Source organism: Saccostrea cucullata, unplaced genomic scaffold (genome assembly GCF_032062105.1).
Source record: "Saccostrea cucullata isolate Sc308-1 unplaced genomic scaffold, CSIRO_AGI_Scuc_v1 ctg861, whole genome shotgun sequence".
NCBI classification, from domain to species: Eukaryota; Metazoa; Mollusca; class Bivalvia; order Ostreida; family Ostreidae; genus Saccostrea; species Saccostrea cuccullata.
This window is the reverse complement of record NW_026935377.1, coordinates 376,564-392,924: the sequence shown is the minus strand read 5'-3', so window position 1 is coordinate 392,924 and position 16,361 is coordinate 376,564. Positions and strand designations below refer to the sequence as shown.

General features: G+C 34.2%; 2 protein-coding genes across 4 annotated transcripts in view; one reads left to right on the top strand and one right to left on the bottom strand.

Annotated features, from left to right (window-relative positions):
- The window catches only part of LOC134242605 (nuclear pore complex protein Nup133-like), a 41,284-nt gene extending 32,332 nt beyond the window's left edge, over nt 1-8,952 (bottom strand). For both annotated transcript variants that reach the window (XM_062724706.1, XM_062724707.1), the window contains exons 1-10: nt 8,740-8,952; nt 8,001-8,122; nt 6,820-6,923; nt 6,220-6,444; nt 6,008-6,073; nt 5,776-5,886; nt 5,488-5,601; nt 4,661-4,720; nt 3,259-3,320; nt 183-250 (exon numbers count right to left, since the gene is read on the bottom strand). In XM_062724706.1, the coding sequence (XP_062580690.1) occupies nt 183-250; nt 3,259-3,320; nt 4,661-4,720; nt 5,488-5,601; nt 5,776-5,886; nt 6,008-6,073; nt 6,220-6,444; nt 6,820-6,923; nt 8,001-8,122; nt 8,740-8,876 (1,069 nt within the window). In that variant the 5' untranslated portion in view covers nt 8,877-8,952. The remainder of the gene's footprint in view (nt 1-182; nt 251-3,258; nt 3,321-4,660; nt 4,721-5,487; nt 5,602-5,775; nt 5,887-6,007; nt 6,074-6,219; nt 6,445-6,819; nt 6,924-8,000; nt 8,123-8,739) is intronic.
- A 241-nt stretch (nt 8,953-9,193) lies between these two features.
- The window catches only part of LOC134242606 (two pore calcium channel protein 1-like), a 30,961-nt gene continuing 23,793 nt past the window's right edge, over nt 9,194-16,361 (top strand). For both annotated transcript variants that reach the window (XR_009986887.1, XM_062724708.1), the window contains exons 1-7: nt 9,194-9,632; nt 11,154-11,236; nt 11,548-11,668; nt 12,163-12,291; nt 14,342-14,464; nt 14,610-14,728; nt 14,992-15,093. Coding sequence is in view for 1 of the 2 variants with exons in the window: in XM_062724708.1 (XP_062580692.1) it covers nt 9,390-9,632; nt 11,154-11,236; nt 11,548-11,668; nt 12,163-12,291; nt 14,342-14,464; nt 14,610-14,728; nt 14,992-15,093 (920 nt within the window). In the remaining variant the exon portion in view is untranslated. The remainder of the gene's footprint in view (nt 9,633-11,153; nt 11,237-11,547; nt 11,669-12,162; nt 12,292-14,341; nt 14,465-14,609; nt 14,729-14,991; nt 15,094-16,361) is intronic.

The window sequence follows — 16,361 nt, the reverse complement described above, 5'->3', positions numbered from 1 at the left end:
TGTCAAACCCTGACTACTATCATGGCATAGTGCACGCAAAACACAACACTATCATATAAATATGAAAACTTAACCATTTTATACACAACTTGGAGCACTGAATGTCTAGTTTAAATTTTGTTCTTGTTAAAACACTTTAAGCATTGTCTGTATTCCCAATAAATTAATAAAATCTATCTTACCCAATCCAAAGTGTACAGTCAGGTCTACATCCATATTGACACCTGCACCAAGAAACACAACACCTTGTCTGAAAAAAGGAAAAAAAAGTCAGCGTGTTTGAATAAGACGCTCAGGGGCCACCTCATTATCATAAGCTTCTCATGCTATGGAACTTGTAACAAAATTTTTACAGCTTTAAGTTAGCTAGGGCTGGAAAATCATGAATTTATGATTATATTCATGACCTTGTTTCATAGAAGATATAATGTAAAGAAAATTAAGTACATTATATATTAAAGACCAATATATATCTTGCTTTATTGTTCTGAAGCTAAACACTGAAACAGGGGAACAAGTTTTTAAAGACTTTTTAGCGAGCTGGCCATTCATTGTAAGCTTGTAAATAATATGTTTGTTAATTTCAAAGAATTTCAAATTTTGAAAGGTGACCTTCAAAAATAAACAAAAGAAGTTTTTGAAACAGTTATGCCCCCCCCCCCCCCCATAGATTGGAATTCTATAAGTCCAAGGAGCGTAACTCTGTCAAAAATTGCTCAAATGTAAAAAAAAAAAAACAGCAGAACTTGAAATTTGGTGTGAACAGACACACAGATAACAGAAAGTTGACTTGGAATCAAACAGAAATGAATCCCACCATATGGAATGCCTACAGATCTGCCAACATTCTGAAATGAAAAATTGTAAGGCATGGTCCAGGGACCGCCTCACCCCCCTGCCGCTGAAGATGATTTGTAAATGGACATGCAATCGAAGCAATTTAAGGCACGTTTCCATTTTGTTTACTTTAAAACATTGACATTGCGATCAGCCATCTAAAACCAAAACGACGATTCAAGCAATCGTTGTAAGGATTATGAATAATTATAATAATAGAGAGTGTATACGGCCAGTTCAGATTCCGTTATTATAAATTCTGATCGAGAAAAACCAAAATTGGAAGCATATAGAGAGAAATCGTAAGGCGTATTTTAGGTGCTAATTTCGTAAGACTTACGCCAAAATCATAAGGGTTGGCAGCTCTGTGCCTATACAAAGCCTCTGCTAAATTTTCAATCATCTGTAACAAATAGTTGCTGAGAAAACTGCCACAAAATTTGTTTGTTACAGACAAAGAATGAGAAGGTGTATAAAACATAGGTAATCAGAGATTACAGAGCTCACCTCAACGAATGTTGTCTTTAAATAAGGCAAAGTCACATAATTAACCAACAAAAAGTGTACATTCCAAAAATGAAAATATTCATGCAATTTTAGTCTGATACTTTGAAATAGACCTATAATATAAAAAATTCAAACTAGTTCTTCATGAAAATGTAATTAAAATCCAGCATCTGAAGCAAATTTGAGAGTTTTCATCCCTTGATGCATCATTTGTGCAAGTTTGGTTTATACAATGTTATATATAAGCCTTATAGCTTTTTGGTAATAGACCTGCACCCATAACTTTTACCTGGTCCATTATCTGAAAAATGTATGTTGAATTCAGCATCCGAAGCAAGTCCATTAGTGTGCATCCTAAGATATATCATCCATGCAAGTTTGGTCATTAAAGAACTCATAGTTACTTGGAAATGAATAATGCACCAAAAACTTTAACCTGTTTACTCAACCAGAAAACGTAGGTCAGATTCAGCATCCGAAGCAAGCCTGGTAGTATGCATCCTTAGATGTATCATCCATGCAAGTTTGGTCAACATAGGGCTTATAGTTACTTGGAAATGAATAATGCACCAAAAACTTTAACATGTTCGCTCAACCAGAAAATGTAGGTCAGATTCAGCATCTAAAGCAAGCCTGGTAGTATGCATCCTTAGACGTATCATCCATGCAAGTTAAGTCATTATAGGGCTCATAGTATATTAGAAATGAGACCTGCACCAAAAACTTTAACCTGTTTACTCAACCGGAAAACGTAGGTCAGATTCAGCATCCGAGGCATGCCTGGTAGTATGCATCCTTAGATGTATCATCCATGCAAGTTTGGTCAATATAGGGCTTATAGTTACTTGGAAATGAAACCTGCACCAAAAACTTTAACCTGTTCACTCAACCAGAAAATGTAGGTCAGATTCAACATCCGAAGCAAGCCTGGTAGTATGCATCCTTAGATGTATCATCCATGCAAGTTTGGACAACATAGGGCTTATAGTTACTTGGAAATGAAACCTGCACCAAAAACTTTAACAAGTTCACTCAACCAGAAAATGTACGTCAGATTCAGCATTCGAAGCAAGCCTGGTAGTATGCATCCTTAGATGTATCATCCATGCAAGTTTGGTCAATATAGGGCTTATAGTTACTTGGAAATGAAACCTGCACCAAAAACTTTAACCTGTTCACTCAACCAGAAAATGTAGGTCAGATTCAACATCCGAAGCAAGCCTGGTAGTATGCATCCTTAGATGTATCATCCATGCAAGTTTGGACAACATAGGGCTTATAGTTACTTGGAAATGAAACCTGCACCAAAAACTTTAACAAGTTCACTCAACCAGAAAATGTACGTCAGATTCAGCATCCGAAGCAAGCCTGGTAGTATGCATCCTTAGATGTATCATCCATGCAAGTTTGGTCAACATAGGGCTTATAGTTACTTGGAAATGAAATATGCACCAAAAACTTTAACCTGTTCACTCAACCAGAAAATGTAGGTCAGATTCAGCATCCGAAGCAAGCCCGGTAGTGTGCATCCTCAGATGTATCATCCATGCAAGTTTGGTCAACATAGGGCTTATAATTCCTTGGAAATGAGACCTACACCAAAAAGTGCACCAAAAATGTTAACCTGCTCCAAAAACATTAACCTGGTCATTCCTCTGCTGAAATTGCAGCATCTGAAACTTTGACTGGTACAATGAAACACACTAGAAGCATCTTCCATGCATGTCTAATCAATATAGGACATAGAAGTACTTAAAAAGAAAACTGCTCCAAAAAACTTAACCTGGGACGCCGACACCGACACCGACGCCGACGCCGACACCGAGGGTATTACATAAGCTCCCCCAACTTCGTTGAGGTGAGCTAAAAATAATACTTCTATTTATAAATAAGACAGGTTAAATTTTTCCTTACTGTGTGGGCTGCATGTCCAATAACCAGGTCTTTAGTTGTGTCAGCTGACGTGAATCCTGGTTCTAAACAACATAAAACAAACAGAATTTAACATCTTGTTTATTACTCTATTTCCTTAGTACGGAAAATGATCATGAAAAATTAACTGTAACTAGAAAACTGACCAGTCAGCAAGGGCCCCGCTTACGGAATGATTCAAAAATATATGAAGAATAAGCAACTCTGTTCTTAAAATTTCAAGATAATTCCTGAATATCCAAAAACCTGTAAATAATATCCTTGTATTTACATAAGGCAGTAGAGAACAACTCCTTATATAAAATGCCAGCCTTCAATGAATGCAAATATCATGAAAGATTGACCTGAACTTCAAAACAAACAGCAGACAAAGGTTTTCATAAGTGACAGCTAAAGATAAGTCTTCTAAATTTTCTGCAGCAGGCTGTACTTCTCTCTCATTATTTCTTTAAAATTATTTTACAATTATAAGAACTTTTTCATAAATGATTGAATGAGGTTTTTATCCAGCTACCTTAAAATTGATAATATTCTTGAATTTACATAAAGCAAAAAAATATATATCTTCTTTAATCTATTTCTTGTTTTTAGACTTCAATGAAATCAGAACTCATTGTGCAGGATATTTTAACAAAATAAAGTACATGTATAAACCTTTATTATACTTAAATCCCCATTTCAGAGTGTTCATAGCATTCCAAATTGACTTAACTTCAAACAAATTTCGTTTGCAGACAGAGGGGGCAATTCATTTCAATGTGACAGATAAAGATAATGCTTTGGATTTTCTTCAGGAGGAAAGCTAATTAATCCCAAGAGACTAATTGCATTATTCAGTTTACTATGGGAACATTTTCAGCAGTTGTCTCTCTTTGCCAATTCATTCTTACATAAAGTTAAGAAATCTACCCCACCACCCCAGCTCCAAACCAGAGGACATAGAGAAACAAATTTAACATCAAAATATGCATTTCTGCCCACTGAACTACCATACCAAATTTAAACTTAATTGGGCAACCATAAAAAAAGTTATTAGGAAAAAACAGAAAATTTGTGGATGGAAGAATGACAGACGGACAGACAGAGTGATTACTATAGGGCACCTGAAAATCCTTGCGGGGCCCTAATGAAACTGACCCAATGCAATTGTTGTATGTACATTTTTCTATCTGTTTTACTATTTTAAAATTGAAACCAGCTTTTTAAGCTACATAAAGTATGGAGAATACAAACATTAATCAAATTCAAAAGCTGTTTGTAATTTAAAGTCATACAAAAAGCATAAAGAAAGTTAGAATATGTAAGCAAGAAAAACTTTCTGTCACAGAAAGCAATAAAATAGTTCAGATAACTTGTAATGCATATCAAGAGTTTAAGACCTTACCCAAACTTTTTTGGACAGAAACTCTCTAAACATTCTCTCAACATCAATCTGACAGAACAGCTGGATAAAAAGAATTGAAAAATATTACATACATGTACATGTAACATCAATATACATGTAAACTGTTCATTAAATGTTATCTATTACATATTTTTTTGTGAATTGCCAATGAAAAACTGTGACTGGAGTATCTAATAGAATTTAAATCTTTCAAAGTTATGGATTGGATCTACACATGTGACATCAATATCTCTTACAAGCATGTAGCAGTTTATTTACAATATTTAAAACTTTTTTTACACTTGATTCCATCATGTTCTTGTACACTAAAACAAGCTTACAGCAAAAAGTCAGGAAAACTATTCTGACATATTATATTATATCCTTATTTATATTTAAATGTAAATTGTTGTATCCCTTAAATTTTTGAAACAGTTTGATCAAACTTTACCGAATGAAAAATAACTCCACTGTAAAGTTGAATTCATCATATGAATGCTTTCTATAACTGTAATTTACAGTACAGGTAGAACCTCCACACTGTTTAAACATGGAATAATTAAGTGCTTCTAATATTTCTAATACTGTATACAGGGTTATTTTCGCCCCGTTTTATTTTTGCACTTTAATGATTGAAAACGATTTCGTCCCATTTTAAATTCGCCCATTTGTAGTTTTGTTTAAGAAATTATGCTGTTATTTTTTTTAATTCGCCCCATTTTAAATTTGCCTAAAGGAGGATAGGGCGAAAGGGGCGAAAATAAAACGGCGGCGAAATTTTCCCTGTATACAGTAATATTTCAGTTTCACACAGTCTTAATAGGAACCTTTTCTATGACAGGCTGAGAGATGACCCATTTCTGGAACTGTGTCCCAGATAAAACATAAAATGGTCGCTCATCTTCATCTTCACATTTCCCACACACAACGGCCTGCAATGGCTACAAAGAAATTGATGGGTTGTCATCAAAAATAAGGGAACTTTAATTTTCATTAAAAGTAATTCAATCAAAATATATTTATTATTAAAATGCCTTTGATGTCACTAATATTGTTCCCTCAAACTGTCAAACATATAACATGTCATATAATGTTTCATCAAAACATGGACTTACTGCCCCTGAGGGTTGTAAGGTGGAGGCCCCGAATATAAAGGATGACATTCGTCTCCCGATTCCTGAAAACATTCCTTGTGATCCCTTCAGAGCGTGGCAGGTCAGCGTATTCTACAAGAAAAATGATATTTGTTATCCAGGCTTATATTTCATACATCCTCAGGCCTAACATTAGAGAAAGGGTATGTAATTCATAACGGCTTACTTGGACAAGTTGTTAAACTTGACTTACCTGTCCTGGCACTGGAGACAGAAGTACAAGAGAACTTGTGGTGGTAGCCAGCAGGCATCCAAACGGCTGAAAAATCAATATATCTCATAAATTACATTCCATCCACTCTATGACTTTAAGGAAAGCTTAGCATTCAAACTCTTAATATACAAAAAGGAATCATATCTAAAGCATGAAAAATCTTCATACACAAAATCCCGAGAAATATTTACCTCAAAATTAACGACACTGGCACACTCGTCTCCTCTGAGCTCTGCGCTGATTTCTGTGGATGAACCTTCGTAGGCGATGTTAGGCCAGTACCTGACGACGCCCTCTGGCGACACAGCGATGCATGACGCTGACTGCTTTTCGGTGTGGCTGGGGATGACGCAGACTCGGTCAGCATTGTGGGCAAGGTCACTTGGTGGCAAGGTCAATTCCTTACAGAAAATGGTCTGAAATAACAGACAAAGTTTCTTAGATGTGTAACTTTGTATGTAATATTACAAAGCATACTTTAAATCTGATTTAATCAAGGCATGGAAAAAAAAAGTACAGGCAAACCTTTTTATTTTGGACTTGTGATGGGACGGACAAAACAAGATTCTAGATATCAAAGGTAGAATACTTAAGAAATATCAAGCACCTGTGACTTCAAAAACACCTTGACACACATTCATTGTATTCAAATTATGAGTAAATTTTAACTGTTATTGTTTGGTTTTGTTTTTTTTTATATTTTATCACTCTAGTGAGAGAAGTAATAATACAAAAATGACTTTTTTAAAAGGTTAAAATTCACAGAAAGCTCAGTGACTGACAATTCTTACCCTGGCACTCTGTCCTCCCTTGTATCTCCAGACAAACAGCTTCCTCCCCCCGACAAGCCACGCCCATCCTGAGGGGTCGACCTTCACCGTTATCTCTGTATGTTCTGAAAAATTAATCAGGATGTTATACACATTCATCATACTGGCTAACAAGTATCACTGTAAGAGGGAAATACTTTAATGCAATTAAGAAAGTTCAATATTTACATTCGCTGTTTTTTTTTCTACTAAGCCAATGTTGAAATTGATATGAAAATTGTTCTCGTGTAAACTCACGGGTAGAAATATACACGGAGAAACGTGCATAACCATGACGTCACAACTGGGCTACAGCGACGTTAGTAAAAGTATAACAATATAGTGCAGCGAGAAATTCATATACTGAGTATATTTTTAGTGCTTCAAAACATATAAAATGTAAATATAAGGAATGTTTTTCAGTTTAGTGTGAATTATTGGTATGAGAATCACACAGACTTGCACGTAGGCATATTTTCATGAAGCACTAGTGCGCTTCATGAAATATGCCTACGTGACAAGTCTGTGTGATTCCAGAGCTCTCGATTCTCTCAAACTGGGGTCGATATTCGGCCCCGTTCCCAATGAAAAAAAGGTATCTTTTTTCCCAAAAGAAAGGTGTAAATTTCCCAATTTTATAGCAAAATATAGTTAAAAAATAAAAGTTCATGACTTTCACTCAGAAAGACAAATAACGGCAATATCAACACTCAAAGATAGTTATGAAAAAGCTAATGTACTTTCATAAATAGCTTACGTACCCATGTTTGTTCTGTTTAACTATTTATTCAAAACCAGAGTTAAATTGATGACAAAATGCTAGAAAAGTAAAATTTGAGGATTTTTTTTAATAAATGTTGGTCATCCAAATTTTCCCAAAATGACAATAATTTTCCCTATTTGAAAGGCCCCGGCCCCAGTCCCAAAAAGTGGTGTGAGTGCCCTGGATTCACACCCAAATAACTCACACAAAACATAAAAATATTCCTTAAATATCAGCAACAGGTGCAAAACATGTATCAAAGATGAACTTGCTAGCATTATCTGCAAGGGCTAAAGCCTCAGTGATGAGGACTGGGAGAGGAGTTTACCACTTTCTGTAGGCAAGTGCTAGAGCTACATGTAAAGTGATGAGACCTATTTTTACCAAGTGTAACACTTACTATCAGCAAGGGCTAGGGCCTCAGTAATGAGGACCGGAAGAGGAGTCCCGAACCCCTCAATCCTGTACCCCTCTGTCTCCTCAATCAGCTGGGAGGTCTGAAGAGATCTGTTGGCGTGGGCTCTGAAATATAAATCAACATTAAAAATCAATAAAAATTGGTTAAGTGCCCCTCCCCCCCCTCATTTCTTCATTGTTCAGGAGATACATGTATGTCCCTTCATTAAAAGTTACTAAAACTTTGGGATCAATCTGATTCTTACAATACAAAATTTTTTGTATGTCCCCAAAGTTTCTTCTTCTTCTTCCACTGTCTGGCCTCCTTCATCAAGTTGAAGATTACACCAAACTGGCATAATCTTGAACTTGATGAAGGGGGCCAGACAGTGGAAGAAGAAGAAGAAACTTTGGGGACATACAAAAAACTGACTTCCGAAACTCGATTTTGATGTAATAAACATTTATGCAGATTTCTATTATTATATCTATTTGGGGGATGGGTCCCAAACTGTTGGTAGTTTTTCTGGTGTCTAGAAAAAAAATATTTACCTGAAGCAATTACAAGGTAAACAGAATGTGTTGTTGCTTTTCAATAAGTTGTTGATAAGTACAAGAGTAAACTTATTTCACTAGCCAGGATCAAAATGAAAGTGGTCCTTTTATATGTGCTTTTTAGTGCAGGGCCTTATACCCTTTCAATAGAAAATTTTCAATCAGCACGATGAAAATTCCACACTCACTTTTGTGTAAAGGATGTTTGTCTGCATTTCGGTGTGAACAGATTTGACACCCGTCTGTTCTGTGATCGAGGATTCACTCCTGAGGGCGTGTACGGTGATGACCTAGCCCGGTTTGATGGGGTTCTTGGGCTAAACATCTTTTCTTTTTGCCGGTGTAGAGGTTTCAAAAAAATTACGGCGCGAGACGTTCAATTTGATAATGCGTTCGTTGGCACTTTCGTATATATGTAAATTATTTTTAAGCCTTTTTTCCTTTAATCTAGTATAACTAAGTACATTTATAATAAAGTCTTATTTGTATTAAAATGTTAATAGGCCTAATAATTGAAATACATTGATCTTTTCTTATTTCCCGCACACGGCACATTCCCATTTTGAGAACGAGTTGTTTTCCTTCGTTTCCATTGAGGTCTAGTAAACGCTTATCAATAGGAATTTTGTATACCGAGTTTGTAAGCCTTTAATTTACTTTGAGGACCGGCAACGAGGAACGCCCCTAGACTAATTTTTGGGGAGAAACATACAATATGTGGTCCTTTTAAGGTCTAATTTGAATGAAGATTAACCATATTGATAACCTGAAATGTGAGATTTTCCTGATGATGAAATATATTTATTCCACGTCGTGATATTTACTGAAGGAGAGAAAAATGAGCGAATCTCCAGAAACCGTAAACCAAGACTCCATCATTGAAATAGAGCAAAAAGGATCAACAACTGAAATTAACAATAAAGGATCGAATGTATCAACTGAGTCTGGACAAAACGAACAAAAAATTTCCAGAGTCGACAATGACACTTCAGCTAGTGGAAATGACTCAGCAAGAAACTCCATTGACAAATCAGCCACGAAGTGGGGAATCCATGAAGATCTAAAGCATCTTCAAGAGGAGGTCAGTATCACATAAAAATTAAAATAAGTGTCACCAGGTGTGAAAGTCAGTCAATGTATCGGGTCTCAATAGCTCTGTTGGTGAGAGCACTGGCACGGTACACCAGAGGACCTGGGTTCGAGTCCTGGTTCAGACTTCACTTTTCACCACCTGTGACATTTGGCGACCAATGAAAAAAACCCTGTTCCCTTGGATTATGCTTCACGCATTTCCTAAACTCATAAAGTTTGAGAGCAATTTACTGGGTGCGTCGATTTACCCAAAAGGACCCAAAAGGAACCCAAAAGGACCCAAAAGGAACCCAAAAGGACCCAAAAGGAAATCAAAAAGACTCGAATTAATATATTATAATACATTAAAATTAATAATTTGAATTAAATTATGAATATTATATTATAAATTTACCTAAAAATTGGCAAAAACATATACATTTATATTGTTGCAACTTTTCTTAAAGAAATAACATACGACTTTTATAACACATCAATCATTAAATCTGGTCAGATATGCTTTGATTTCTTTTAGCTGAATTTAACAAAGTACACTGTATTATTCTATTTCTCCTTCTGTTTTATTATATCTTATTATATGATATTTGATAAATAAAGAAATAAGTTTATTTAATGACATGTCCTAGGCATATGGTATCGGGGATGGGTGGGGGTGGGGGATGGGGCCTCCCACCTCAACCCAAACACGCACTTTACCCTCAAAAAACTAGTTTTAGTTTTAATAAAATATGAAAGTATTCATTATATATCCATTTAATCTCTTTATTTCAAGTCCTTTTGGGTCGTTCTCAATTTCCTTTTGGGTCCTTTTGGGTTCCTTTTGGGTCTTTTGGGTTCCTTTTGGGTCCTTTTGGGTTCTTTTGGGTCCTTTTGGGTAAATCGACGCACCGCAATTTACTACAAAGAATGGGGAATAAGTCACCAGGTTCACAGGTGCATGAAAGTCAGTCAATATATCAGGTCTCTTTAGTTTAGTTGTTAAGAGACTTGACTTTTCACCACCTGTGACATAAGAATATGAGCATAAATTTCTGAAGTGCATGTACTAATTTTTTTTCTTAAAACTATAAAATATTGCATTCTACGATAAAGACCCTTGTCAAGTGATATTAACCAAATATAGACACAGAGAATGACCAGGTGTGTAAGTTGAAATGAAGATTTTTTTATTAAATCTGAATTGAATAAATTAAGATAGCTTGCAGTCTTAACAAAAACTCATTAGTCCGAAGACCAAGGCCATGGAGTGAATTTAGATGTACATGTAGCGTCAGTGAGAATCAAAATTCAAGAAGTCTGATAGGCTTGTAGATTGTCAAAGTCATACACAGTCAAACATATTCAAACTGTCTTAACTAGTGTAAATTTCATGAATATGTTAAATAAAAAGAACAATCATGTGTTGTGTTATTTATGTAACAGGTACATGTATTATGATGTATGTTTGCCCATTACTGGCCAAATAACAATTGAACTTAACTTTAAAACCAAATGAATTGTTTCTTTGCAGGATATCATCTTAGCTGCAACTCTTGTGATTGATGCAAAAGAAGGAAGAAATTTTACATTTAAAACAGACCCTACTTATGTCAGGTAATGAAAATCTAATATAAATTCATTGTGTGTTCAATTTATTCAAGGGTATCATATAGAATATACAATGTAGTTGTGATTGTTTCTTTTAGAAGATCTTTAAAACACAATATAAGGAATAATATATTCTCAGTCACTTAGTAGCATACTTGGGTAGGAAGTTGCAATGCACAGGTAATACAAAGTAAAGGTTTGGATGGTGATGAAAACTGAATTTTTTATTTATTTCATAAATGTCAGCAATTATGGAACTTAAAACTTAAAGCTGGTCAAAATTTTTCTTGCATCAGAACGTCTTTTCTCTTCCACAGGTCATACAACTTGTACCACAAGTTCTACCTGCGGTATCTACTCTACTTCATGATTCTCTTTAACCTGGCCCTGGCTCTGTTTGAGAGGCCGGCCAAACCTGGCTGGGAAATACCCGCCTGGGTAAGTCAAAGACCGGCCTAACCTGGCTGGGAAATACCTGCCTGGGTAAGTCATAGAACGGCCAAATCTGGCTGGGAAATACTCGCCTTGGTAAGTCTCTTACAAGTACAGTAAAACAATATCTTATAGCGAATAGGCTTATATGAATCGACGCCAAAAGCAAACTTAAGGAATTTTCATTCCACTTGACTTAAAAATGTATCTTTGTAAACTTAATCATGTTAATGGATATTTTGAATTATGCTTTTAATGAAATGAAATTGTCGGTCCCACTCACTAAACGTGTTTTACTATCATTATAGTGTGTTTTTCTTAATAAACTGTTTTCTGGGTAAAGTATATAAAAATATTAAAATTTAATGTAACATTCAATGTCAAAAATCCGGGACTTGCTTTCTAAATAACTTTCCAAAGAGATAACTTATTCTTTTAATTCAGAAATGCATTTACCATTATGCATGTTTTATATGAATTGATTTGTCTCTCTTTGGCAGGCCTCCATGTTACTAGAGCTGGTGTGTCTCTCGTTCTTTATCTACCGTTTTACTCACTGCGCCTACTTCAGCCAGAGAAGTGTGTTTTGGAGGGACACCAAAAATATCCTCATCCTTGTAGTCATTGTGGTAAGTCTCCAAAAAATTAATCATCATTACTTATTATAAACTTAAGGAGCAAAGTGGACCTAAAACCCTTGAATATCAAAGAACGATGCAGTTTATACTGTATACAGGGTAATTTTTAGTACATGTAATGTCATTTTTGCCCTTTCACACTTTCAAACAATTTTGCCCCGTTTTAAATTTTCCAAGACCATTTTTTTTTTTTAGAAATAATACTGTGTTCTTTGAATTTGCTCCATTTTAGATTAATCCACATTGTTTAATGGGGCAAAAATAAAACGGTGGATATTTCCCTGAATTTATTGTATACACTTTGTACGAAAGATTTTATTTAAAATTGATTATGCCTTACATTCGTTTTCACTAGGTTTCTTTCTTGGACAATCCTTATTTTGTTCAAGATCTTGAATATTCATAGACAAGTGCTCTCACAATATTGAATGAGTAGTTTTGGAAGAAAAAACTCTGATACCATGACAACAGGATTGTTTATGAATTTAAAGTTTATATAATTATATATAGAAATGTTGATAATCATTAATGACATGAGATCTTCCCATTTCAATTAAGCCTGCACTGAGGAGAGGTAGGTGTTACACGTGTTGTAAGATCTTTTTGTGAAGCTTTTTTGCTATTTTTTCTAACAGTTGACTTGAACAAGTTATCAACTTTCTACTTTCTGCACAAACTGTTAGTAATTTCTATAGCCTGACTTTTGTTTTTTAACTCTAAGCACAGGTTTTGACTAATTCATCAGTTTGAATGCTTTTGTTTGTGTGGAGTCTTTATACTTTTTAGATTGACGACATTGATATTAAAGGTTGAAAAAACTGCAACAAAATTGAATTGCCTTTCCATTTAAAAGCTATAAGCTGTTCACTTCAGTCATTGAAAAATAATGATAGTAAAATTGTTTGCTTTAAATATCTAGCAAATTTTCTTACACAAAAAAGATAATTTTATTTAATCACTAATTAGTTTTAATAAATTTCTTTTTACACTCTGTATTACATGTTATCTCATAAGCAGACTTAATTTCTATTTTAGCTAGTAATATATAGTGCTATTCATAATTTTAACATGTTTAATGCTCTCGACATTCATCAATCATAATTCCTGAATGAGATGATATGAATATTTTTAAGGAATATAGGCAGATATATATTTATTAGTTACATACATGTATATTAGTAGCATTTAGAAATGATTTTTTAAATACTGCATGACTAGGACATACAATCAGTTTATATATACCCAACTGAATAATAGCACATACAATTTATTTACACGATCAGATGTAAGGATATATAATAGTGGGAAAATCTCATCCGATATATTTTATTTGTAACAATAGCTCGTTTTTTACAACTGAAGTTCAACTGAATGTGTGCCATTGATTAAAATGATTTTTTTTTATTCTGCTTCTGTTTTTGATATGTACATGTCATATTGATTTTGAATTGTTCACAATCATGTACATATTCTTTAGTTTTTCTACATGTAGAGTCTTTCTTTTTGATGTGTTGTAATCGCCAAATCAGTTTTATTTAGAAAGAATGCTACTTTGGTCATGAAGGTGCATTTTGTTAAATGTACATGAGTACATAACAACCTCATTGATATTCACTGGTTTCATTGTGAGATTTGTAAATTACGGTGCTGAAATTTGCCAGAAAAGTACTTTAAAATCATGTAAACAGATCGATATTAGGGAACATTATAATTATTATTGACAAAGTCATACAACTGAATCATTTATCATTCCTGTATTGTGAGGTAAATGCATGAATATATTAAAGCAGATATAAAGTTTCAACAGCATTTCAAAGTTCCATTTCAATAGTGAAAACCAAGTTTTTATGATATGATTTCAAATATTCAAATAATGTTACTAATTCCACCCTACTTTTGATTGACAACACTATCTTTTATTATAATAGAAATGATAATTAAATGGTTTGACTAATTCCCAGGTATATTTGATTGACAGCTTAATTTTATTGATATAATATTTATATGCCTTCACTTATTCCCGCCTACTTTTGATTGACAGCTAACTTTTATTGATATGCTGTGCTTTTTAATCTGGGACAACGTGAAGACGTCCTCTCGACCAATCAGATGGTCTCGGCCACTACGGCCCCTATTCCTCATCAACTTCCCCGACGGAAAACAGGTAATTATAAAAGTTAAAATAAATAAACGGAAAATGAATTGAATAAAATATATTTATCAAAATAAACTTAATTTATTGTGAGAATAAAGTATTTGTTTGTGCCTCATGAATCTGCTTCAGGTACATGGTTTTTTTTCCTTTTTAGATCCGTCGAGCCTTTCGAAACATCCGTCGGACGGTCCCAGAAATTATGAATGTCCTGGTTTTATTTCTTCTCAGTGTCCTGTTGTTTGGGTTACTGGCATTAAAACTTTTCAGTAGGAGGTGAGGCTGGTTTATGTGGTAATATGTTTTTCTATCTTTAAAATAAAGAAATCTCTTTTAGGGAAACACAAGGAGAAGCTATTTCAAAGTTTTTCCGTCATAATCTCTCTTTCAGTTTTTTTTTCTCTTTATTTAAATGTTTTTATTTTTTCTGATTTTAATGTTTAAATCATTTACATGTAAAATCTGTGTAAATCTTCATCTATTGAATTAATCAAGATTGCCTTTTTAGAATTGAGCTAATACAAATATCATGATTTTAGGGACCTTGTATATGCCAATGGTAAGCCCTATTTCAAGAATTACCTGGACAGTATATGGGACCTCTATGTTTTAGTCACCACGGCAAACAGTCCTGATGTCATGTAGGTACTCCTAGCATCATTACTAAATTCGAAATTAATTTAAATTCAATTAAAAGATTAAAAATTAAAATTTACCATTATCTTCTATAATCTGATGAATGGTTGATATCAATTCTTTAAATGATGAATCGAAGCTTGTGGACTCAAACCCATTGTTACACAGTAACTATGATACGAAAATTATAATTTATAATTGGTTTGTTGATTTTTAGCTCTACTGGTCAGAGACCAGAAGAGCTTATGCGATAGTAATGCGTCCGGCGTCCGTCCGTCTGTCTGTCTGTCTGTAAACAATTTTTCAAAATGCTACTCCTCCTACAGTTTTGATCTGATTTCAATATAACTTGGCATATAAGTAGATTACACTAAGATACATAATTCTGTGTATCGGTTTTTGATTTCGACGAACGGTGTTGGTGTTGTTACTAAAAATAGAAATTTCTGTGAAATTCTTTCAAAATGCTACTCCTCCTACAGTTTTGGTCTGACTTCAATATAACTTGGCACATGAGTAGACTACACTAAGATACATAATTCTATGTATCGGTTTTTGATTTCAACAAACGATGTTGGCGTTGTTACTAAAAATAGAAATTTCTGTGAAATTCTTTCAAAATGCTACTCCTCCTACAGTTTTGGTATGATTTCAATATAACTTGGCATACAAATAGACTACACTAAGTTACACAATTCTGTATATCGGTTTTTGATTTCGACGAACGATGTTGGCGTTGTTACTAAAAATAGAAATTTCTGTGAAATTCTTTCAAAATGCTACTCCTCCTACAGTTTTGGTCTGACTTCAATATAACTTGGCACACAAGTAGACTACACTAAGATACATAATTCTGTGTATCGGTTTTTGATTTCAACGAATGGTGTTGGCATTGTTACTAAAGATAGAAATTTCTGTGAAATTCTTTCAAAATGCTACTCCTCCTACAAATTTAGTCTGATTTCAATATAACTTGGCACACAAGTAGACTACACTAAGATACATAATTCTGTATATCGGTTTTTGATTTCGACGAACGGTGTTGGCGTTGTTACCAAAAATAGAAATTTCTGTGAAATTCTTTCAAAATGCCCTTCCTCCTACAGTTTTGGTATGATTTCAATATAACTTGGCACTCAAGTAGACTACACTAAGGTACATAATTCTTTATATCCGTTTTTGACTTCATTGAACATTATTACCTTGGTTAATAAAGATAGCAATTTCTGTTACTCTCAAATTTGCTACTTCAAATACAGTTTTAGTCTGATTA